Source organism: Melopsittacus undulatus, chromosome 2 (genome assembly GCF_012275295.1).
Source record: "Melopsittacus undulatus isolate bMelUnd1 chromosome 2, bMelUnd1.mat.Z, whole genome shotgun sequence".
Classification (NCBI taxonomy): domain Eukaryota; kingdom Metazoa; phylum Chordata; class Aves; order Psittaciformes; family Psittaculidae; genus Melopsittacus; species Melopsittacus undulatus.
Window position 1 is genome coordinate 113,221,194 of NC_047528.1, and position 26,154 is coordinate 113,247,347.

Sequence of the window (26,154 nt, forward strand, 5' to 3'; positions counted from 1 at the left end):
AGGTAGCAGGTTCCAAGAAGGGGAAGGATAGCATACATCAGAAAACAACAGATCAAACCAGGGACCAGGAAAAGCAATTTCAAGCACCTTTAACGTACAAAATGAAAAGCCACTGCAAGGAATTTTAACTTGGGAGCCATTCCCCAGGGAATTCAAGCAGTTGGAAAAAACATCTGATTTTTAAAAATGTAGGTTTCCTAATACAAGACACTGCACCCAAAACAAGTCAGTTTTTCAGACTTCAGGGTGATACATACAAGACATCATAGCTTGAGTGACACTGGGAATTCTGTCCTGTTCATATGGAATATGGACATGCAAAAGAGAGTCACAAGCAGTAATAAACCCGTACTGATTTCCAAGGTGAGCAAAACTATAAACTGAGTTGTCCATGAGAAAAAGAAATAAGGTAGGAAAAAGCTGAAACTCTTCTGTAAAAAAAAAAGTTTTATGTGGCCAAAGAAGCCCTAATTCCACAATCAAAGAGGAAAACTTTTGGTAAAAGCTCATCCTGGGTTCAGCAAGAGAGTCTGTGGGCAAGAAGGAACCTGAAACGTAATAGATGGAAAAAGAGAAGCCCAAGACAGTACCCGACAGAAATAAGCCATTATGAGAATAAAGAAAACTGTTCAAGGAAAGCTTTGTGGCTAGGAAACCCACTGGTAATAGCAAAGGGATTCTGGATCTTTCAATTATTTTTTAAATAAAAAATAAACAAAGAAATCTTACTAATCGTACTGAGCCATGCTGAATAAAAATGCTAGTGACACTTAACAGGAGAAATCTGGTCAACAAACACTTCCAGTTCCATATTCAGAAAGAAACAGGATGTGGCAGTCACATGAAAACAGCAACTTCTATCCAGTACCTTAGTATCAAAGTAGGAGATCAGACAGCATCTACTAGGGATGCATATTTTTAAGTCAGCAAAGAAACAGGAATCCTAAAAGAGATCACTAGCAAGCTCTCTAGCCCATTGGTTCTGATTTTAATTAAATTTGGGATATTAGAGAAACACCTTCAGACAATCATGACAACGCTCCCAAAAGGCAAATGAAATGACTCCATGTCAAACTTACTGAAAAGCTGTTGAGATGAAGAATTAATGAATGAAAAAGAAAACCTTTGACCCAAAGGTTTTATGAAATATAGATTTTGTATAGAAAAAAAAACCCCAAACCCTAATTTCATCCTTAGGTGACATCATTACACATTTGGTTTAACAAAGGGGACTGCATAGGTGCAACATACTTAAATTTTTGTAAGGCATTGACCTAGCACCATAAGTCAGAAAGATTTACTGTACATAATCACATACTAAGAGGATTAAGAATTGCCTAGCCTGCAAGTCTCATAAAGAAGCTAATAAAAAGTTGCACTGAATGATGCTTTTCAAATTAAGGTAGGTCAGATGCAATATAGCATTTGCAACCTGGATCTGAAAGCAAGAAACAACTGATACAGTTTGTAGGTGACAAAAGTGGGAGAGCAGCGAGTAACATGGTCCATCAGTAAGCCAGGTCCATTCACACAGACTGGCCTTTGTTAACAGCCTCATGTTAAGTATCTAAGAAATAAAAACTCAGACCATACCTGTAGAAAGGGGGAAATGCTATCAACAGAAAGATGAGACTTTGGATGATCCAGGGATCACACCACACAAGCAGCTAATGTGAGCTCCCATATAATGCTGCGAGAAAAGGGCAAAACATAATCCTCTGCGGACTTAAGGCAAAGGGGCAGGGGGGCCCTGGCCATGGCACTGGGGCTTGAACACCCCATTCTGAAAGGGACATTTTTACAAGATAGTGAAAAAATCTGACAAGATGTAGAAAGAAAAGACAAGAATAATTCATGGGCAGGAGGAAATCCCTTACAGTGGAAGACTTCAGGAATTTAATCTATTTAGCCTGCCTAAAAAGTGGATTGAGAAGTGACATTATAGTGTTTAAATACCAGTCCAAGGGAAAAAGCCCCACTGTGCTTTAAGGCTCTCTGAATCCATGGGATGGATGTATCCAGAACTAGCTACAGGAAACCAAAGCCAAACAGATCCAAAGGAGAAACTGGGCTTAAATATTTCCACAGCGAGAACACAAAGCCTGCAGTAGGCTACCAATGGAAGGGATTCTCTGTGTCCCAGTGCCTCAGAATCAAGATACTGCAATTTGTCAACACATACTTCAAATATACATTAGTTCTTGGGGCTCGGTACAGGATGAACAGGTTGAAATGTCACCTGTGAAATGCAGAAGCCAAATCAGGCAGCTTCTTCTGGCCAAACCTATTGATCTAGCAAAACAACCACTTGCAGCCAACCCTGGTGACTAAATGCAGAGAAAAAGGTTTCTGCCACAGGCTCCAGAGGTGCAGAGCACAGAGCTCCTCACTTTCCTTGTGTGAACAGTGAGGCTGCCCAAAGGCAGGCTGCCCACTTGGGACACACAGCAGCAAGATGCTCGTGCAGTGGTCTGGTACAGGGGGAAGGAACACACGTCACAGGGGCAGGCTGCTCGCAGCAGCACCTTCCAGGAGCCTTTTACACCAATTTATTTCTATACAGATGGTTAAAAAAAGCCCCTATTGGTTGTTCATACACAAGTCTGGGATTCTGTAGGCTCTGGGTGGGCGATTGATTTTAAATCCCAACAACACATGCTTTTTTTCCCTTGCTTTCTCATTCTCTTCCGAGTCAGCCTCCATGATCCAAAGGAACTAACAAGTGACACACAAGACTAGTAGTCATGTGGACCAGTTATATATATAAAAAAAAGGTGTGGGGGGAGAAGAATTGAAGATGAAGAGAAAGGGAAAAACAAACAAAGATTGAAAATAAAAATTCATCAGGATAATGCGTTTTATAAACACAGAGATAGAAACAGTTACAGCAAGGACAGAGCGGGCCAGGGGTGGGGAATAGATATTTATATATATATATATATATATAAATTCAAGGGGCCTTCAGTTTATTCTTGTTGGCTCCCCCTTCTCATTAGATTGGTCTCTCTGTGGGGATCTTCACCCCCTTCTCTCCACTGTCCACCTTTTGGGGATTCTCTCCCATGACCAGGGTCCAGAAGAGGCCACCACTGCCATGTGAGTCCAGCCCGTCTTGGCAAGAGGGAGCCTGGGAGAGCGCTCCGCTGGGAGGTGAGCAGGAGAAGCTAGCCTTTCCCTGCCTCCTGCCGGCTCCTTGAAAAGACTGAGCTATTCCTCCTCCTCCTCCTCCCCTTTGGGAACTAGGGCCAGGACGGGGGTATGAGAGTCAGAACTGCTGTCGTTCTGCCTTTCAGGAAAGGGAGTAGAGAGATGGGTGATGATTATTTTGGCAGTCTCTTACCCTCCCTCCAGTTGCTTTTTGGTTTGTTGTTGATGCCTGCAGGCTTTTCTGAGGGGGGGGGGGTGTGGGGAGGCAGGCAGGAGGGAGAGGAGGAGGAGTACAAGCTGCTAGGACATCATCCACAATGGGCAGGAAGAGCAATGAGCAGGAATCCACCTTCCTACAGGGCCTTGGCCACCATGCTGCTCGGACAGCTGGGAGAGAGAGGCAGCAGCCAGTTCAGACACACTCCTCTCTATTGCTCTCCACCACGGGAGGAGAAAGAGTGCAATACTCCACAGCCCTTGGGCAGCGTAGGCATGGTCCAGCCCACAGAACATGCCTCATCTCTCCCCCCACACTGGTCTCACCTTCCTCTGGGGAGAAGCTTTCTCCCATCCAGTCCTTGGGGCAGGACGAGCAACCCCTCCTCCCTTTCACAAGCAGGAGGGACAGGAATGGATATTTCTCTCTTAGACACTCGAGGAAATCCTCAAAGAACGCCATCCAGCTATGAACCCTTCTACATTCTTCTGTGGCCTGCTGAAAACATGTGTCCGAGCCCCTGTACATACAAGGACCCTCTCTCCATCCCATTCACCATGCATGTCTCAACAGGCACCCCCCCTTCATACACATCCTACAGTGAGAGAGAAGGCAAAACAGGGGCCTTTCTTTGGGTTTGAAAGGAGGGGCTTTTGCATGAGGAAGTGATCCCAGCACAGGAAAGGGGCTCTTGCACAAGGAAGCATCCTCCTACCAGGCAGGCTGTTGCACAGAAGGAGCACCCCCTTGAGACAGGCTGTTGTTCAAGGGGGTACCATGAACAGGGTTACACGGCCAGAAACGGCTGTTGCAGGAGGAGAGGCCGGAGACTGTTGCACAAGGAGGGCCGCTGCACAAGCAGTGCCCCTGGGCGCAGGCTATGCACAAGAGGCTTTCTGCTCCCTGGGTTGAGGTCTCTCTAGGAGCTGGAGAGGTGCTCCACTTGGATGGCGCTGGTGCTGACAGTGAGGCAGATGTCCTTGTGATGCTCTGAAGTCTTGTAAGGAGTCAGGTCAAAGGAGCACTGGGGGGGAGGGTTGGGTTGGTTAGTGTCTCCAGAAGGGCCCCCTGCTGCCCCCCCACCCTGTGGCTGGAAGTGCTGCTGCTGCTGAGAGGCTTGGGCTTGCGCCTGAACCACCTGCTGCTGTGGGTCAGGGATGTTGTGTTTCCGCATGTGCTTCATCAGGTATGTCTCCTGCAATAGGAATAATGGTGGTCACAGAAGGGGAGAGTGTTCACCGAAGCCAAACCCAATGGGAAGGCACACGACAGCCCAGGCAGCTGCTCCCATTGGATCTGGAAAAGCTACTCCCTGGGAAGTGCATTCACTCCTGCTACTCCCCAGAGCAGCAAACACTCACCGAGGTGTAGGCCCGGCTGCAGATGGAGCAGGTGTAGACCTTGGCGTGTTTCACTGTGTGCGTAGCCAGGTGTACCTCCAACGAGGCAGCATCCGTGTATGCACGGTGGCAGTTGTGGCACTTGAAAGGTTTGTCTTTGTTGTGCTGCCGTCTGTGGGACTGGGGACCAGCAGCAGGGTGGAAGAAAGCAAGCGCAGGGGAGGAAGCAAGTATTAGTACTGTAGAAGGCTTTACCTCCAATACCCAGGTCTCCTGCCTGGCTCTTACTGCAGGGGACAGAGCTTCTCCCTCCAGCCCACCACATCTTCCCCACAGATGCCCTTTTTTCTCAGGCATATTAGGCATTTGAAGATCAGATTCTCCCAACTCCCCACAGCCCCCATCTTCTCACCCCCCCCCAACTTTCTCAGCCTGTTCCATTTCTCTCTTCTGCCCCACTACACATTTGTTCCCAGCATCTGTCACTGCCCTTTAGGGCAGGATCTGCTTTAATTGCTCACAGTTTACAGCTCTTTGCCATTTGGCACATGCTACAATTCCCCTCCTCCAGGATACTGCAACAAGACACACCACCTCTGCTTCCCTAAATCCCTGAATGTCTTGCATTTCATTGTAAAACAAACTGAAAACCCAATCAGATACCCAGATTTTATTCAGAATGACATTTAGCAAAAGTCTTGCTCCAGCTAAGTTACAAAACCCTGCAGAACAGATGGGAGGAACTTTACCAAGGTCTCATTGCCTTCAAGTCAAGTTTGTGACTTCTTTGGGTCACTAGTGCTACAAAAGCCAGGAATCTCTCCCCTGCTTAGGGCTTCAACAGCTTTTCTGTATTCTTACACTCCTCCCCAGCTGTCCCCATTGCTCCATCCACTCTACCACAGGCAAGTAGCCTCCCCTACCACTTGACAGCTACCCTTGCCACCCACACTGGTGAGCAGGACTAGCCCAGCCCCTTACCTGCAGGTTGGAAAGCTGGGTGAAAGCCTTTTCACACCCAGGGTGAGCACATTTGTAGGGCCGGTCCCCTGTGTGGATACTGTTGAGAAGGAAGAGCACAAAAGGGAGGCAGTGAGCAGGCAGGTAGAGCAGGATCAAATCTCAGTCACTCAAGAAAGCAGAGAATGGGATCATGTTGTCTCCAGATGCTGTTCTATCTGGACAAAGAGCTCTGCCCAGCTCCTGTGTCCAGCTAGAAGTTAGAGAAGATAGGCAGTCAAGCAGATTTCAGACAGTGACTAGGACTGAGGAGCAAAAGCTTATGAATGCCTGGCCAGCTTTGTGTTATGTGCCACCTGAAAATAGGTTGGGAAAGGGTCTGGAGGTGCAGGCTCCCTGCTCCAAGCTCAGGAGGCCCATATGGCCAAGAAGAGTCTGTTCTTTTGCTTCTGCAAGGCCAAGAAAGCAGCTCTGTTCCTTCTCAGGAATAGACACTCCAATGCTTTTCCCTTTACATTATCAAGCTGAGATCACGTACAGCATTCATCTGTCCCTGTCCCCTGCAATGCCAGGAGAAGCTTCCACACACTCAGTCCAACCCCCGTGGTGCCAGGCTGGGATGCCCTACGGCCAATGCCTCTCTTCTCTATGGCCTCTCTCTCTGTGCCCCCCACGGTGCAAGACCAAGGATCCCCAGGGCCAGCATGTGCCCACCTCCGCCCTGACGTGGTCAATGTCTCCTGCGCAGCCTCCACTCCGTCCACTCTGGGGGTCACCTCCTTGCGAGGGCTCAGCCGGCCGCGTTCCCCGCCCGCCCCCCGCATGCTTGGCGCGCGTGCTCCACTGGTGCATGCCGGCAGCGCGGGGGGGCCAGGGCCAGGCCCCCAGCCTCCTCTGGCCCTTACCGTGTGTGCTGCTGCAGGTGGGAGAGCTGGCGGAAGGCCTTCTGGCAGTAGCGGCAGGTGTAGGGCTTGGCCCCCGAGTGGATGCGGAGGTGCTGGGCCAGGTAGGATGTGTTGGCGAAGCTCTTGGAGCAGTGAGGACACTTGTGCGGCTTGACAATCGCTGTGTGGAGCTTGGAGTGGATCCTGCCGAAGAGGAGGAGGAGCAGCAGCAGTTGGACATGACCGCCATCTGGCTAGTGCTGATGGAATGAGGGCATAAAGGGGGTGGGACAGCACCACTCTATCTGCTACATGGAGGAACTCCAAACACGGCATGAGCTCACTCGGTTTCAAACCGTGCTCCACTTGGATTCAAGAGACCATGGTCTGTCTGCACCGGGGGAGGATCCAGAGAGAGGAACTATAGAGTTTGGACTGAGGGGCATTGGCAGAGCTGTGTGTGGGAAGCCTACAGCTGTAATAGCAGGGGGGCTGCAAGCCTGGACTGAGACGTTTGGTAGAACTAGGCTGGGGTGACAGGAAACAGTCCTCTTACACCCACTCTCGCTTCGACACAACCAGCCCTACCCTCCATCAGAAAGCATCACTCCGTTGCAGATGCCCCTTAGGGTGAGCAGTGTTAACCTCTGTGCATACCCAGCCCCTCACAGCAAGTGACAAGTCTCACATGTCAGATACCACTACAGCCCGTTTGTTGTGTACGAGACCTGACCACCCTGTGGACCACAAGCGTGGTCTCCCCAGGCAGTCGCCCACTGAGGGTGCTCACAGCATGCTGGGATGACGGCAACATGCAGTGTGGAGGGCCCCCAGCCTTCTCTGGCCCTTACCGTGTGTGCTGCTGCAGGTGGGAGAGCTGGCGGAAGGCCTTCTGGCAGTAGCTGCACGTGTAGGGCTTGGCCCCTGAGTGGATGCGAATGTGCTGGGCCAGGTAGGAGCTGTTGGCGAAGCTCTTGGAGCAGTGAGGACACTTGTGTGGCTTTGTCTCCGTGTGGGACTTGGAGTGGATCTGCATCTCCGACTTGGAGTAGAAGGTCAGCGAACACATCCGGCACCTGGGACCGGGGCGAGGGGAAGAGACAGTGTCACATGGGGGCGAGCCCTGCTATCTATCAACCCTAACTGGACAGGGTCTTCCACACTGAGTGAAGGGATGTTTTCTTGCTATATGTAGCTCTGGGGAGGTTTCACCCGGGACACTGTGCTTGGCTGCAAGTACTCCAGTCCCAAGGGGACAAACTTAAGCTAGGAACTGGCAGAAGAAACCAAACATACCTTACAGCCAGACAAGTAAAGGTCTTAGAAGAATCAAAGAGGTTAATTTATTAGACCTACAAGGGAGACAGGGCAGCACTTCCAACAGCAGTCTGAAGGGGACAGAATAATAATTCCCAGACAAAAATCACTTTTTGTTCATCTATGATTTATTTCAGTAAAAAAAAGGTTGGAAAACCTGGAAATCCCAGGTTAAGGTTCATTTTCATCATAAAAATTAACTCCATGTACTGCAAAGTCTGCAAAAGCAGTTATAACCAAATCCACTTAACTCTGCTCCCATTTTTGGAGAAAACACGTGAATCTTTAGAACACAAAATGCTGACACTAACAACAGTGCTGCTTTCCTAGTGGATCTCACAAAGACACTCTGGGTATCAAATGTGGTATTTCACTGGTCTAATGGGCTTTCATAATTTCAACCTTACTGATGTGATGCAAAATGTTTTGTCTAGGAGTTAAGATCCATCTGTTCCCATAATGATCAGAAGTGTATTTGGTAACACACAGACTCTTTGAACAGGAAGAAGCAGTTGGCATCTATCTGCTACGGATGCTGCTGTAAAAAACTGTTCCTCCATCATTATACCATGCTGTTAAGAGAAGCTTGCACTGTTTTACAATTCAAGATAGTAAAAGCTTCTGTGGTTGACAGTATAACAGATAGAAGCAGTAGCCAAGTTACTGGACTTTTTCTTATCCCCTTCCTCCCCACTACCCATATGTGTGCCAACCAATGGGCAGAGTTAAAGGTTTCTCTGAACTTAGTTTTACCATTTGCAGACTTTTCAATTAAATAAGACAAAACTGAACCTGCACTTGGAACTTCCAGGGCCACAACTGAGAGTCTGGCTAGCATGAATTCAACCTTCACAGCAGGTCAACTTCAGTTTTTGTCTGGGAATTTCCTCAGGCTTTCAAGTCTTTACAAAACTGCTCAATGACAGAAGTCCCTGCAGGTATTACAAGCCACAGAGGATTATCCTGCTCTTCCCCATATCCATCTCCTCCCAGGAAGATACTTTATTACATCTGCTATTGTGACTATTTACACCAGAGCCAGAAGCTTTAGGAAGTGTGCAGTCTGATTAGCATGTGTAATGTAGGCAGTATTTATCCAGCACCTACTTTAAACTTCCACAGGCCCTTCCAAGCCACAGCTTGATTTTAAGCCATTTAGGCGGAAGCCATGTCTTCCAAGCAAGCATGCTACCACACACTTGCCATAACGCTTTCTTCCCATCCATCACTGTTCTTTTACATTCATTATCATTGCTAAGAGTTGTTCTCATGTTTCCTACCTTCATCTTTCTCATAATCCACTTTCAATGGCAAACCTTAACAGAATATGCAAGCTAAATGCATCCTTATTTAGATCCCACCTCACACACACAACAATCCCTTCTGGAATCAACAAGAAGCAATTTGGCTGTTTCGGTCTATGTGAGATGCAAGGAGTAAAAAGGAACACCAGAATCATAAGGAGCTATCTTTAAACAGGTGTGCAGTTTGTTCCATACTTTCTGACATCTTTAAAGCTAGACTTGAATACAGCATATACATTTTGCAGTTATCAAGTCGTACTTACAGGGTGAGAGGATTGTACCCTTGAAAGCAGCAACATTAGATAGAACTTTGAGGTGAATACTGAACTGAAAAACACATCTGAGTGCCCAAGTCCAGTTCCTTGCTAATGCAAGCAATTATGGCATAACCCCATCCATGATTTCTATCAAGCTCCTCAGCAGATTCTTACTTCAATTACTCTCAGTTGAACTCTGTTGCACAATATTAGTCCTCTGGTAAGGAAACATTCAATTGAGAATAAGCTCCCAGTGGGATGCTGTGCTAACATGGCTAACCATACTAAACCAAAGGGGAATAGCAGGGATGTTGTTGTAAACAGGACTAGTGTGATTATTCTTGCAACGATGTGTCTAATTCTGAAGTCCATCTAAGTGACAAGTATTGAAAAACTCAGACAAATGCAGTAAACTTGAAGGATGCTGGCATGTGGAAAATCGACTTCACAGTGAAGATTCACTGAGCCCAGCCTATCTAGGTTTGGAGAAAAGCTTGAAAGATAGCACAGTCAATACCCATATAAATCTATGTAGGGAGAAAAATATCAATTACTAAGGGCTTGTTTTATGAGCCACAAAAGATATAATGAGAAACAATAACTGACACTAGAAGCTAAAAAATCCAAGAGGAAACAGGATCTTTCCAACCATGAGAATAATGCATCTTTGGAACAATGCTCAGAGGCTATAGTATGGTCTTAATCGCCTGGCCCCTACAATCAGTAGTTTGAAAATACAATGACCTTTCTGAAATACCTCTCTGAATGTTTTGCTGTAGTTTAAATACAATGCTGGGCACTTATCTCTCCTGTGCTGTACACATGACTATATTTTAAACAGTCTGTTCTGGTCTGAAAAATTCATGAACTTTACTATGTCATCAAGTCTAAATAGTCCCATGCATGAAACCTGTAGTGTAATAAAGCCATCTACTTTATGGTCCATAACTTCTTGTGCGTCCCTTCCTTTACTTATTTGCTTTGTCAGGTATCCACCTTCAGGTCAGAAACTCCCCAAAATTAATGAAGAGAAATAGACCGAATGTCCTTTTCCATTTTCAGAATAAAAGGATAAAGAAGGTAGCTCAAAACCTCTCCTGCACTTGCACAAAAAAGAAAGATAAATCTGCCTGTTAGCAAAAACACCCTCCCCCAGCTCCCCAAACCCGAACTCCTCTAGGCTGAATTCAGCCACTACTGACATTCTAGTACTGTTTTTCAAACAACATTTAACAAGAAAATCTTGCAAGGACTCATTTTCCAATCATCTCATTAGCATCAGCCCTGAGAGGGCAAGAACCATCATGTAGCATTAACAAATTCATGAGCCTTATAATTTAAAAAAGCCTTGGAATACAGCAGAAAGCTGCATTTCAGAGAGTTTCGTATTGTGTGGCATCAGGCATTTTCAAAGGAACAAATGATCCATTTAATTAAGGGCTTCGCATTCTGCCTCAGACAACATCAAATATTAAAGGGGAAGATGCAATCAGCCCTCTAGTGGGCAAATATGGATTCAAAAAATGTTAAATCCATACGGATAATGAGAACATTGCAGCTGATACTAAGCAGCATTTTGGTATTCTACTCCAGTGAAATCCTCCTGGCTGGGAAGAGAAGTTGGGAATGCTCCTTGCTAAGAATAAGCAAAATACTATATGAAATAATTGATTTTTTCCCCTCTGTTTAATATCCATTTTTAATGTTTTCTCCCCATTGTGCCTCTGAACTACCACTACTTTCACTATATTTTTTCTGAGAGCAAGTAATAGAAATGACTGCAGCGTTCCCATCAACAGTGGGATACAACATCCTTACACCTGCTAGTTATGGCTCTGCAAATTCAGACAGCCTAGGAGAACACAGTCTTAATAACACAGAGGTTCATACAAATAGTTAATTTAGTACCCAGCCATATGCCAGAGATCAAAAGTAACCCCTTCCAATGTTGATAATCCTTCCTTTTTACAGGGAATCTGCAGGGAAATAAAGTGAGATATTCAGAGAATGTTCATGTTAGACAGAAACACCCTCAAAAAAACATGAAATGCCAGTAAAAGGTGGATGTACAATTCTAATTCTGCTCCCATATGAAAGTCATCATGATGACTCATAAACAAAATGATGCTTATAGCAACCAGACTACAATTCTGTGGCCCACAGTGCCATATTTTTTTCCACTTTTCATGGAATGTTCTGCTTCATTCATCAGATACTGTTATGAGATAAAATACCATCTGAAATACCAACTCATAGTAAAATTTGCCCAAAGTGGATTAACAGCATTCTTCAATCAAGTGCTTAATGAATCAGTATCACAGTTGTGAAAACTATATAGGCTTTTACATGGCTTTGAGAATTCAAATTCCTAGTATCTGCTTAGTCTTAGAAGTTAATTGAGCCCCTGCTCCTTCTCTTAGGCTATAAATACAAGTTTGTATTTTTTTAACTTGCAAGTTAAAAAAAAAAAGAAACAAATCAGGAAGGTCTGAATTTAAACTAGATGATAAGAGTAAATTTAGGCTGTAGAAGTCAGCAGTTCATTTAGCAAGGAAAGAAATGTACTACCTTTGCAATGCAGAGTTAATGAAGTAACTGATGCAAGCAGAGCATAATAATGGATGCACAGTTCATGACAAATGCTATTTTAACCCTCACATTCCCCTATTTATTTTGCTTAAAGCTTAAGTTAAACATTTTCTTGCTAGTATTGCTAGTATTTTCAAAGACAGGGGTAGAGGAGACAGAACTACACACAGCTAGAAAAATGAGATGCCAAATGCAAGCACATGAATTGTACCTCTGCTTCCACACTTCTCCACCCAGCATCAATTCCTATTCAGAAGTTAACATGTGCTTCCTTTTACCATTTTACACTACTGGCATATATACTGTCAAATCTATCAGCTTTGCTCAGAGATCTTAGTCAACTTGCTTCCACAGTCCTTCAGTTGCTTGATGGCTTGCTAAGGCTACAGAAAAGCATACCCTTCCGGCAAGGCAGCAAGTGCTTTTAAATGCTCTCACCATACAGCGCTTTTCCAGTTCTCAGATTTGAGGGCATTCCTGCATTTTGTCCTTTTGTTCAAATGATCTTAAAAATACCAGACCCAGAATGTTATGATATTTCAGCATGCCTCACAAGTTGCCTGTCTTCTTTTTATGACTCCATCTATGCTTTTAACAGATGCATTTACCCCCTTCTGTCAGTCTTGCTCTGGGAGCTCATATGATGTCACCCCATTCCTAAAAGTCTTTCACAGTCATTGCTTTCCAGGATACTGTTTCCCCACATTCCTTATCTTTATATCAAAGACATTCAATTGCATCCAACAGGCCACTTCTGTCTGACACTGCACTGCGTCCAAACACCTAGGCCTCCAGCCCTGACTGCTGGAGAAGGCACAAAGTATTATCCAAAAGGCTGAGTCTTCCATTGGGCTGTATTAAAATACATTTTGCTTGAATAGTTCCAGTTTAGCAACCACATAAAGCTTCCACGTTTTTACAGCTATGCACCACCGTTGCTTCCATCTGTAAATTATCAGCCATGACTTTCTGTTGACCTCCAATTCATTGAACAACATCAAGCCTAAACCCTTGTATACCAATTTTAGAAATCAGTCACCATTAGCATAAAAGACCAATGAAACAACAAAACACAATAAGGTGTTTTCTAGTAGAGTGATAACGTGCAAAAGCTCAACCTAAAAGAATACAAAAGGCCATAAGAAAGCACTAGCAAATTTGGAAATGCCAGAATTAAGGTCACCTATGGCACCATAATTCGGCTCCGCAATGCAGATGCATTATAATATACCCTTATTGACTGTTTCCACAGAACTGCATCCTTACTGTGTTGCACAGATATTTAACAAGCAAGCATTCAGGTTCCTTAATCTCCACTGTGTACAGCCTCAAGCCTCATCGACCACATGCAATCCCAACCTCATGAAGCAGAATTGTACCCACCACAGAAGTATCAGTGCTCCATAAGCACTCATGTACCTCCACAATGACCCTGGGATTGATGAAAGGCAGGAATGAAACACTGACACAACCACTAATTCTGAGTGACCAAACTGATACCTCTGACTATTTCCTTTCCTTTAAAGTAAAATGCCTATTATATACATTCACATCACAGCTCCTATAGATTTCTATGCTACAGCTATGAGATGCAATGCTTGTGTGAAGCAAAACAGGGTCTGATGTAACACATGACTGTTCAACAATATTTGAGGAGAGATTAGAGTTTTGGGAACACCAAATGTTAATTATTTCAGGATAACTGTGGTCATTTTTAGCTTGTGGCAAATGCAAATCCACTGAAGACTAGACCTAACTCATATTTGCACACACTGCAAGGCAAGATTATCTGCAGGCCTGAACCCCATGACTGTAGGATACCACAGTACAGCTGCAGCAGAGGCAAGCGGAATCTACAGTCCTTCAGACTAGGAGTCCAGTAAATGCCCTCCCCAAAATCATCCTCCTCAATTGTGCAACCCCATGGTAATGGTTGTGTTGTGGTGGTTGTTTTTTTTAATAAACCACTCATTTCAGCTTCTCTGAGTAAATATGCAGGACTGACAGGCCTCCATGTGCACACTAACTACCATGATCACACCATCAAGGATGGTATCAAGTACCTTGACTCAATAACGCCAAATGAAAGTGTGATCGGATGTATGACTAGAGTTTTGAAGTTCTCCCTCCCTGTTGAAACTGTAATGGTCTCCCTCATTCCATTGCACACACTCATTCCATTGACATTTGCTAAAATTAAAACACGTGACTGCAGAACCTTTGCTGTTAATTCCTTCTGCTTGGCACCATGATGAACTGAGAGTACGTGCACACACACAGCTACAACATCCCAGCAGAAGGGAGATAACTTACCGTAACACAAGCTTTTAACTCATTGTACTCTCAGGCATGTGGTCAGTCTTAATTCTGACATTTTCTAACCTCCAAGCACAGCATTCATATACAAAGCAAAGCATATAGGTACAAACTGCATGTGTGTATATGGATGCGCATATGCACCTGTGCTCCTTAAAGCCAATTTCAACCAAATCTGGGAAAGGGGTAAGGATCTTAGAGTCACTACAAGTCTCATATAAACATACAGCTGAGGAAAGAAGAGAGACCCTCGTGGAGCCCCCTGCTGAGGGAAAGGCTAGTAAGCTCACCCTTGATTAGACATCAGAGAATCCACACAGGAGAGAGCCGCTGGAAACCAGGCTTCATTAGTTCCGCTGCTCACGGAACTACTTGTTAAAAAAAGCAAACAGAAATTCCAACATGTGGCATCGTACTGACACCCACGTTGGTCATCAGCAATCCTAAGATCCACTGCACAGACCTCTGCCACTGCAGCTAGGATGATAAATAATAGCAACAGGAGTGTGTGTCACCTTTTGCTAGCCTTACGAAGGGGATGAGGTTCTTTGCCAGAGGAGGTCACATTCTTGTGCTGACATCAGCAACATGGCAAAATTTGGGTTTAATAATTCTAGGCTTTGGAGGGAATGTGGTCAAACTTTCTGCTTGATATTTCAAACTTAATTCCCCCTTTGCCCTTAGCCTTCCAGCCTGCTGCAATCCCTTCTCCCTCCTGCACTGACACCCAGGCCCAAACTCTTTACTCACATGCACCACTCTCTTCATCCTCTACTGCAGTAGCTCTTGCCTGTTTCATTCCCTTAATTACCTAACATGTCTCCTCTGCCCCACGCTTCTATTTATCTGCCCATATCCCATACTCTTGCCCCTATCTGTTTTGCTAATTCTAGGCATCTCCTCACTTTTCATCCCCTGGCAGATCTGGCTCTCCCTTCAATCACTCTTGGCCCCTTCTAGCTTATCTTTGTGTCATCCCTCCCTTGCAAATACGTTCCCCATCACATCCTCTGCTCCATTCTCTACTTTGTAGGCTCTTATCTTTTCTCCCTCCTCCCTTCTGATTCCCATCTCTGCTCTACCCAGTTTCCAGACTTCTGGACTCAATCAGCTCCAGGGTTATCTCAATCTCATCCCTACTACATCTGAAACAAACAGTGTCTTCTCCCACCTTGCCTTTCTGCCCATTGGTGGGGGAGCTTACTGTCAACACTGGGCGCAAAAGACTCTGTTCTGAAGCAGAAGGAGGAGCACTTGTGACTGAAGGAAAGGCATGCTTGGCCCTTCAGCACTAGTCTAGATGACGCTTATTGCTGCAGAGAAAGTATACATGTAGTTCAGCCTCATACAGAAGCTGAGAGAGTTTAGAGTGTGTTTATCTCTTCTGTATAGTCTGGTCAGTGCCTGGAGTTCTACAAGCCTCAAGAAATGTCAAGGAGGATACAATCTTTGCATATTTCAACTGCCAAGCCACAAAGCATCAAAGAACACACTTAACAGATACTTTCCAAGCTTACAACTTGGCCGAATTTGACCACATTTCATAGATATATGTGGCTTACAAAAGCCATAGCACCAGATTTCAAATCTATTCATAACTATGGGAAGTTCAGCCAACAGCAATGCTAAATCCTATACAGGGCAGAAAAAACAGGCTTCAAATGAGATATGTATGAGAACATGCCCACCTGCTGTGTTCAAACCACCTGTTCCCCTTGTGTGTCTAATTTCCTCATAAAGCAGGCCTCCATCCGCTTCTTCACCTTCTGCAGCTCAGCTCTGCTTCTTGCTAGGACTTCTGTACACTTTTGTACCCTATACTCATCTCAGAAGCTTCCTATGTCCTCAGCTGCTTATTGTCTCCCACATCCCCTGCTGTTCCCACAACCTAGTGAAAGTAGGGAAATGCAGAACCAGGGGTGGGGAACACAGCTGATTGGTTACAATGAGATGGCAAAGCCCTTCTCAAGCCTACAACCTTTCTGTTGGTATCCTAGGCTCTAAAGTGCTGTTTACAAAACTATGCCAGACTATAAACTGGTATTCAGGTCTTTACAACCTTAATACTGGAACCAAGCAATGCATGAAGACAGCTCTCTTCCTCTTGCAAAGAAGAAACTACTTAGAGAACCGCTTGTCAGAGAGAGAGAACTGGTGATCTGGACCAAAAAGGCTGAACCACTTCATCAGCCTTGAAGTCCACTGTTCACACCACACCACAAACTTCTAAAAGAGCACAGGAACAGGTACCAAGAACAAAAACACTGTCTCCAGGACCTACACTCGCTCGCTCTTCCTCAGCATCTTTTAAAGTACTGAGGAGAAGCCATGTGCTTCACACTGCCAGCATCTTACCAGAAAGGCTCTTGATGCCGAGCTCATTTTCCACAGAAAAAGTGAATTCTACAAAGATGTCAGGGAAGATTAACAAAGGGCTGACAATGAATCCAGAACACAGCTAAAGTAACATTATTTATGAAGGAAAACACTTCCCAGGATTGGATTAGATGCTGTTCCCTGGAGGTGCAAAGCATTAATAGCATGAAGCAAAGCACTGAGGACTCTGCTAGACCAATCCTAAGGCTAGATGTCCATGATTTGCAAGCAACACCACCACTGGTAAGGCAACAGCTTTGCACCTTTTCTTACAAGAAACCTGGTTACAAAGATTCTTGCATCACTTTCACAGCAGACTACTGATTCATTTCTAGAGATGACACAGCAACAAAACAGCTGCCATTCACAGGAGCAGGAATCTCTATGTTCAGTAGAGAATGGGATGGGCTGCGATACATATACCACCTCTGTGCTCCAATTCCTTCCAAGTCTGCCTTGCTGTGCTGCCCATTCACGACCTTGCTCTGTCTTCACCAACACACTAGGAGTCAGAAATTATGGCAACCAAGCATTTGCTCAGGCACTCAGGACAGGAGAGTTCACAGAGCTCAAAAAGAAATTAACAAGCAACAAATGATTAAATTTGACAAAATAATCTTGGCTTTAGCAATTGGGCATTAAAAAAAAGAGAAAAGCCAACTCATATTGATTGATGTAGTACAACTCCTTCAGGCATGTTACTAGCTTGTCCTCGGTGCATCATCATAAGAATCAGTGAAATCGCACCAATGTAGATGTATAAATACCACAAGCAACTCCACCTCCAGCCTGAGAAGGAAGCAGGAGTAGATAAACCTCACCCAGTCTTAATTTAGCTCGGATATGCCTGCATACTGTAGTAACGGGAACTGCCCAAATCATCCTCTAGAATACAGCAGAAACACGGGAGTTCTCAAAGTTCTAACTTGCAAGTCTATTCATACACCTATTATGGAGATACAATTCTCCTGTATTTCACAAAGGTTTTTTCTCTGCCACAGCTCCAAGAGGAGATAGCATCTTCCTTTATTTTTTCAACACTCATTTTTTGTTCCAAACTTGCACATAGAAAGCATCAGCTAAAGGAGAGATCCCAAGGAGGACAAAAGTGGTCTTTCATAAATCTCAGTTTAGCTATCTTGCACCTCAGCACTGCTCAAAGGCTTGCTGAGGATGACGGCTGGAGAAAGAGGCAGAGGTATCACACTCAAACTAAACATGAACACAGGAAATCTTCCTGATTACATGTTCCTACATATAAACTCATTTGGTTTTTCCCTTTTTCATGAGCTCTTACACAGATGAAGCATGTTCATAAAGTTTCTGCTGAGTCACTCCACCTGGTCTTGGGCATTTTTCCTCCCCAAACTTACAAGTAAACAAGGAGCTATAATTAAAGCTTTGGTTCAGCTTTAATTCTAGTGTTCACTGCCAATTGTGTCCCCTGTAAATACATATTTAACAACCTAATTAGCAACCCAGACTGTAAGCAGCTTGAGTAGTGTGGAATTGTGGCTAAAGCCCAAAATAAATGGTGGGATTACAAATAGCAAGCTACCTAACACTCCCACCCCTCCTCACCATACGCTGATTATATTTTCAAAGTGGGAGAACTGGGACATTGGCTAAGAGAATAAAAAGGATGAGACAAGCTCTGGGTTTGTACTCATTTAACTGTATTGATTTGAAAATGTAAACATTGAAAAAAATGCTATAGTTAAAAATGAAACAGTGCCTTGGGTAGATGCACTGATCCTGGGTAGATGCTGTCCTATTGTTATGATTTAATTCCAGAAAGTTACTATATCTGTATGAAAAAAGAGGGTCTAGGATGGTAAAAGGGAAATTGAAACAGGATCATGGGCACACAGCAGAGAAGTGAGAAGAGCTAGGGATCATCTTCTATTTCTGTTTCCATCTACAGAATGGCTACTACTTTGCCTCTTCCTGATCTTAATCATCCCTCACTAAACACTGAACACCCATTACTAAATCACCCATTCATGCTCCTGCTTCCCAGCTAAGACATACCATTGCATTCCATCCCTAGCACTTGTCTGCTCTGCCCAGCTCCCATCTTCCCTAAAACACTTACACTCCACATGCTCTGGTTTAAGTATTCCCTCTTGGTTAATCTCTCCCTCCTCTACCACTCATCTGTAAACTCAAGCCACATCCCTCCAAGCTCAGAAACCCAGCCTCAGGGCTCAGAACTCTCCCCCCTGTTACCTGATACCTCAGGGCTCACAAACACTCTTATACCAAATTCAGAAATACACTTTTTTTCCCCCCTGTTCTGTTGGGAATGCTGAAATAGGAGATCACAATGCACACAGAAGCATCACAGTTCACTTCCTGCTCTGTGTGCCTCCAGTTTGTAGTCTTTACACTGGAGAGACTGGAGTCCTCTTTCAGGATCACCCAGGGATGCTAAGGGTCTTGTTCAGTACTGCATTCTGCAGTACACCAGCCATACTACCTGGCTGTGGCCTCAAGGATATGGTTTAACCTCCATAACATCCTGGTCATTAATTAACCTGGTAACATTAACATCTGGATAGTCAGGACATCAAGGCTGTTCACTAAGGAGATCTTTAGTTTTGGATCAACCCACCAGCCTGCAAACACTCCTGATCAGAAAGAAAAACCTCAACTCCTTCTACAGCTGAAAGATTCTCTACTCAAGGACACTATGGGGCAAAAGCAGCTCTCTCTTCCTCCCCATGTAAGCTTCTGAAGGGTAAAATACACCCCCATCCCCATGCAATGCTACTGTCAAGGTTTAAACCTGCTCCCACCTGTATGTCTTGCCATCCTTGTGCTGGTCCTCATCATCCTCGTTTGACAGCACAAAGGGGTCGCTCATCTCTGGCAGCCCTGACTCCTGCAATCGTTTCTTCTTCCGGCCCCGAGGCGGTTTGGGGGCAACTCCCCCACCCCCGCCACCCCCACCACCTTCAGAGAGGGTGGTTGTCCCTTTCTTGGACAGGTCAGGAACCACCTGGAGGGCTGCCTGGGAGCCAGGGGGTAGCGCAGAGACAATCATGGGAGCTGAGATGGGAAAGGTTTGGGCAGAGGCGGCTGTGGTCACTAGGGAACCTGATGGGGAAGTTATCACCAGACCAGGACCTGCAACAAAGGAAGATGGAGGAAGTCAGTTATTACATTTCTATTTATGCCCAACCTCATTATCCCACAGAAGCAAGGTTTATACACCTACTTTTGACTACAGTGCAAACAGAAGAGTAGCTTACCCTCCCCAACACATTCTCAGTCTCCAATGCTGGAAGTCAAACTTCCATAAAGAAGGTGGCTGAGTGCCTAAAGATTCACCATGAATCATGATGAAACCATGCCAAGGCAGTCCACACCATCAGTAAGGTTAGGAATAATCTACAGCCCAAAAAGATTCCCTGGGACCCTGTCCCCCCCATCCCAGAGTCTCCTTTTTATGCTGTCAGAGTCCTTGGAGTCCCCTACCTGCTGTCATGAGCCCAGCAGACTGCACTGGTACCACGGTGATGTTCTGAGTCACAGGGGCTTGGCTGTGTGGCGTCAGCTGCTCCGGCTTGGTGTCTGAGTCCATGGAGATACCAGTGGGCAGGGCCACAGAGGTGGGTACTGTCAGCAAGGCAGGGTAGTGGGGGGGAGCCAGGCTGCAGCCCTTCTCTGTGGGCAACAGCTGCTCCTTCATCTTGTTAATAAACATGGTGTTCTCAATCTAAACAGGGGGGAAGGACAGCTTTTAGTATACCTGGCTGAGCAAGAAATACAACAGAAATGCGTAGCATGCATGAACTTCTAACAGGAAGCAAGACCAGCAACAGAGGCTGGAAGACAAAGAACTTACCTGTCCCGAGACGGTGGGCACTGCTGGCCAGAAGTACGGGGAGGAGTTGAAATGAGATTCTTCCATCCTAGCTGGGCACAGAGGGGAAGAGGAAGGGGGAAGGGAAGAGGAATGGAGGAGAAGGAAGACGGACGGACAGACAGACAGACACACAAAAAGAACATTAAACCCAAAGAGACTCCAATATGGAACTGACTCAGTCTAATGCTGTGACAGTTCCTTAATCTCCCCTGTCTTACTTGAGCAACTTCTCCCCACTTTTGAGCTATCTGCCCAAATCCAAAAATAATTTTCAAGGGAAAATGATGTCTGCTATTCCCACAGGCTTGGGTCCACCTCAAACACCTCTTGCCCAATAGTCCTCCATGCAAAAAAGGGACTCACTACAAACCCAGAACATCTCCAGAATTCCCCGATTATCATCCACCCAAGTACATGGCATCAATGATGAAGTCTGTGCATCTGCAACCAGGCAAATACAGCTGAAAACCATTTTTCACTGTCACAGACAGCCTGAGCCCAAAGCAGTGAAAAGTGTGGACTTTGCCTGTCCTTCCAACCCCAGCTCAACACTAAGGGCCCAGATGCAGCAAGGGGACATTAGCGTTATGTTATACAGGAAGAAAGACAGGCAGAGAGAGGGAAACAGACTTGCCCAAGATAACAAACAGCCACAGCAGAACAAGAAGTCAAACTTAGGGCTCCTAACTTCCAGCTGCCCACCGCATTGCCCACCCCAGCCCCACTCTCAAAAGCAGCCCAGAAATATCACTTAATACTCCTGACAGGCAAGATCCTCCACTCTCATCCAACTAGATGAGATGAGGCAGTGGGAAAATAACCTGGCTACCCTGCTCCTAAGATACCCTCTTCCCAAGTGAGAAGAGGGCATCTTCACATCACAGCTCTCTATAGCTCATTTCCATTCCCTTCTTTGGACAGGATTCTGTAGAATTCTGTCCTCAGTCAAGTGCCCACTGCTTCATCACAACTCTTTATGCAGCCAGAAGACCAGTTAGACACCAAAAGTTAGCCCTCTGAACACAGAGGCATAATCTCTTTAGGAGCACCTAGCTGAAGAAGCCTTTTAATCCCTAATCCTTACATTCCTCTCTGTAATAGTATTAGCAGAAAAGTTTGTTACACTCATGAAAACGCTATTCAAAACCTAAAGAAATGAAAGAAAGATGAATATTTCCTGAAGCAGAAGACACACCTATTCCTGAGCAAGCATGGCAAACCTGGTAGGTACAAGATGTATGATAAAAAACTATGCTCAGAGAACATCTGGCAGAGCAAGCTGCTTAGAGAAAGCAACCACTGTAGGTTTCTCATGCAGCTACCTGCAAATTGTCCCACTTCTATTCCTGCTCTGATGTGGCAGAAGTCTAATTAATGAGTAAATATTGTTTCTGAAGGGCCCATTTCAATCATCAGATAAGCTGAGAAGCATGCCCCGAGTAGCATGAAACACTTACTTTCCAGAAGTATATTAGGGCAGAATAAATACATGTGGAATTGCTGTGGGTGAGCCAAAATGCAAAGGTAATTTTCCTCTATGTGAAGCAGTATTTAAATGAACCAAATTACCTGATAATTTTGTTTTTATGAATTGCTCATGCAACAGCAAAGCCAAGTATTCCTGCCTCACTCACTCACTCCAAATCAACCCATAAACACACTTGAGGATGAATTATTTACCTTCCATCGGTGGCATGCAGTCAGACTGCTAGCTGCCTGCCTGAATTACGCTGGATTTACACTGCTGTGATTCAATCAGAACTTGATGGGGCAAGACTCTTACCTTCCTTCCTCTGCTTTCTTTTCTGAGCCAAATTAATTATTAAGTACGCTGCCCACAGCAAGGCCCTGTGTATGTAACACTTAATTACATGACTTTTTTCTTCCACAGGATGGGCACACATGAAGAGATAACACATTCTTGGCAATCGAGCACCCCCTGAATCAAGAGGGGGGTTTTGTGTGGAATGTCATGTTTGGGTTTGGGGGTTTTATGGGTTTTGTTTGTTTGGGTTTGTTATTGAAATAAACAAGCCCTTACTTCCTTTACTTCCATGTCAAAAACATCAAAGCAAACCTGATGCTGTAAAAACATAAAGTCTCATATAATAATCAGATGCATTTTCCAAATAAACTTCTCCAAGACTCCCTTGGATTCAACTGCAAACTTCAGGCACAAAACAAAGATGCCAATTCAAACACAAATCTCACAACAGCTTTCTTATCTAAAGAGTACAAGGAACGAAAGGCAATTCCATTTCCAGTTTCTGAAATCCATATTAGCATATGCCAAGGCACTCAGTGACTGCCTGTGTCCATCAGTTCTCTACTGGAACTTCACAAAACACCTAACTTTTGTTTGCCCAGTTTACAAAGTATGCAAGTAAAAATAAGGCTCCTATTGATTCTCAGAAGATGACTACATTGTTTTCCTTAAAGTCTCTAAGGATCCACTTTCCCATCCAAAAATCTTCCTGCTAGAGCAGGTATCAGGCCTCAAAACTTTAGGTGTGAAGGGCTGAAGTGTGGTGAAGTTATAAGAATGTGGAGGAAAAGGAGAAATGGTGTAAAGGCTGAAGCTTTCATGCAATCTCACTAGCAAGCCAGTCTTCCAAAGGGAGAGAACAAAGGTAAGATTCCTTCACCAAACGGCTGCCCCGATACCCACAGCTGTCCCTCCCCTACCCCACCTTTAAGGCTAAAGGATGTTTTGAGAACATGCACCCCTATTGGCAGCCCCCACTTTCACGCTGCTCACACTTACTTTACCAGAACTCTGCACGTAACCCTTCCAATTGCTCTACAACTACCAGACATGGGCTGGAGCTTCAACCCTGTAACACCGCACGTTCCCACTGCAGGGCCTTCATCATCCCAGCTTCCACAAACAGGCCAGAGATGGGACCTTCTTCCTATTCACCAGTCTAGTATCAGACAGATGTCAACGTACCCTCCTGATATAAACCAAAAACACCTTCTATGTACAGACCACAAATGTACATACACCAAATAAACAACCAGAGTGAACCAGAGAACTCACAAGGGACAAGGAATCTGGAGGTTAGATCTCAAAGTACTTCACAGAATCACATACTTAACGTGCTGGACTTATACTTCTTTGCAGGTCATTGCTTTAATCATAAACAGAGAGATAAAAGCACGTACAAGTATACAGTGAGGTAGAGGCTGTGTTTCTGGAAGGCACAATCAAGGTTGGACATATAGGTTTTTAGAGATTGACTTTTAATGGTTTTTTTTCTTATTATTCTCCAGATACCTAGCTTGTATTTTCTATTGGATATGGAGTTTTCAGTTGACAAAAGGCCCCAAGTATGACACTCGAGAATGATTGACAATGTCATTTTGTGTCTGCCCAAGATCTTTGTTCAATGACAAGGAGCTTTCAGGCTTAATCATTGCAAAATACTAAGGATGCTGAAGGCCACGCAGGCTGCTAGATCAAATGCAAAAATGCTTCCACAAAGCTCATAAGCACCAAAAAGTTCAAGCACCGCTACATCTTTAGGACAAGTACACCTGGATGCACATCAGGAGTACCCCAAACATGCCAAACAAGCTCTGAGCCCCAACCCCACACACCCAAGCTAGAACAACTTTGCCAGTTCTCTGATACATGTAACCTCTGATACATGTTGCCTTCACCCCAACAGAGCAAGCCTCTGTCTGTCGGGACAGGGGACTGGCAGAGAATGTTCCCTGCACCTCAGCTCCTTCCTGGCAGTCAATCACCACTCCAGCACCTTGCAGAACAAGCCACTTCAGGCTCCCAAGGCTGAACCTGTGTCTCACCCCATCCCAACCCATCACCCCTGTCCCCCCCAGCGCGACTGGAAGGAGCCCCTGAGGCGGGGGTCAGTTTCTTACCCCTCTCACTCTCCCTCCTCTTGCATTTCTCCTCCTTCCAGGGCCGTCTCTGCAAACAAACCGCCAGGGTTACCGGGCCGCCCGAGACCCTGCACGACAGCGGGCGATGCAACGCCGGGACCCCAGACCCACCGGCCGCCTCCGGCCCCCAGAGGAGCGGCCATGGGCGGAGGAAGGTGCTCCCCACGGGGACCGGCCGAGACAGGAGAGAGGGGGGCCCAGACCCACCTCCCCCGGCAGGGCCCCGCGCACACACGGCGACGGCGGCCGAGGACAGGGCGCGCCGCCCGGTCACCCACCGCGGCTCGGGGCGGGGCCAGCCGGGAGGGCGGCTACCCCGGGAGCGCTCCGGACCCGCCGCCGGGACGAGCGGGCGAGCGAGGAGACAGATAGACAGACAGACAGCCCTCCTCCGTTTCCGCTTCCGGATCGCCTTGGCCCCGGAAGTGCCGCAAGCCCGGTCCCCCCTGTCCCACACACCCGCCCCCCAGCAGGTTACCGGGCACCACCCCCAGCGACGACCCCGACCCGACTCCAGCAGCGGCAGCGGCCTCCTCACCGGAAAGAGGAGCGGCGAGTCGCTTCCGGGTCAGGGGGCGGGGCACGCTTCAGCTCTTCCTGGGCACCGAGCCGAGCGGAACGGCGTCATCGGCGGCTTCGCTTCAAAAAGAGGCAGAGCGGCGGCTGCCGCCGGCCCGGGGCAGGTTCCCCGTCAGCCGGGGTGGGGGGAGGTGTGCACGGCCGGGTCACCGCGGGCCGCAGGCGGGGACCGGGGCTGTCAACCCGGGGGGGGCAGGAGACGGACTGGCTCGCGCGCTTACCGGAAGCGCGGGGTGGCGGGAGCGCGAGCTGTTAGGGGCGGAAGTGGCGGGGCGCGCGGCGGCCCCGAGCCCGGCCGCGAGACCGCTTCCGGCCGGGGCGGCCTTCCCGGCGTGACGTGCGCAGCGCGGAGGGGGTGGCGGCGGTGGGAAAGGCCGCTCTCATTAATATTAATTAACGCTCATGAATAATTAATTTCCTACAGCCGCTCTCCAGCTTTGGTCTGCCGCTCTCGCCTACCTGCGGGTGGGTGTCGCTCTGGCTCCCGGCTGGGGCAAGCGGGAGGCCGTGCCCGCAGCGACGGCTCTCCGGTTCGCTCCTCCTGCCCCGCGGCCGAGAGCTCTCCAGGGGCTCCGGCCTGGTGTGCCGGTGTGTCTGCGGCTGGCACCGCAGCTCAAGAGGGAGGCTCCGGGTCCGGCCCGGCGGAATGGGGCGACTCGGTTGTTGCAGATAAGCTGACCCCAAGGCCGGCTGCCAGCACCTGGGGCGGGCCCGGCCCGCCTGCCCGTTGGTGTCTGCTGGCTCTGGAGCTTCCCTGGCCAAATGCTAAACGTGTTTGTCGTGCTAACCCAGCAGAAAGGACTTGAGCGAACTGGTTCTCTGCCAGGGCGGCAAACTGGACCTGCTCAGTCGCAGAAGGGAACTTGAGATCAGGACCAGGCACGGAGGGGAGCTGGGTAACCTTTCTACAGCCGCAAGCCGGTGGCTCAATACTAATACAACGCAATAATTCATTTCTAATTCTTCCATTTGTAACCATGGAACTCGACCCCAGAGGGGGCTGCGACTCACCCTTGTTCTCACTCATTGAGAATTCAGTTTCAGAGATTCAACCCACCTCAGTTTTGGCTGGGAGTTTCCTGCTGTCTCCC

At 46.6% G+C, this 26,154-nt stretch overlaps 1 protein-coding gene across 12 annotated transcripts; it reads right to left on the minus strand.

Moving 5' to 3' along the window:
- Positions 1-551: 551 nt before the first annotated feature.
- ZNF384 (zinc finger protein 384) lies at positions 552-25,201 on the minus strand. 12 transcript variants are annotated; one of them, XM_034060213.1, is made up of 11 exons: positions 25,023-25,201; positions 24,464-24,512; positions 23,343-23,532; positions 20,558-20,624; positions 20,188-20,428; positions 19,506-19,836; positions 7,400-7,624; positions 6,570-6,752; positions 5,686-5,764; positions 4,726-4,884; positions 552-4,559 (listed from the first exon to the last, which is right to left on the minus strand). In XM_034060213.1, the coding sequence occupies exons 3-11, from the start codon at positions 23,393-23,395 to the stop codon at positions 4,284-4,286; spliced, it is 1,614 nt and encodes a 537-aa protein (XP_033916104.1). In that variant the 5' UTR covers positions 23,396-23,532; positions 24,464-24,512; positions 25,023-25,201; the 3' UTR covers positions 552-4,283. The 12 variants fall into 12 exon arrangements, with proteins under 12 accessions (XP_033916104.1, XP_033916103.1, XP_033916106.1 ...); XM_034060212.1 differs by having other exon boundaries at positions 24,963-25,201; XM_034060215.1 differs by having other exon boundaries at positions 20,558-20,628; positions 24,963-25,201.
- Positions 25,202-26,154: the final 953 nt, after the last annotated feature.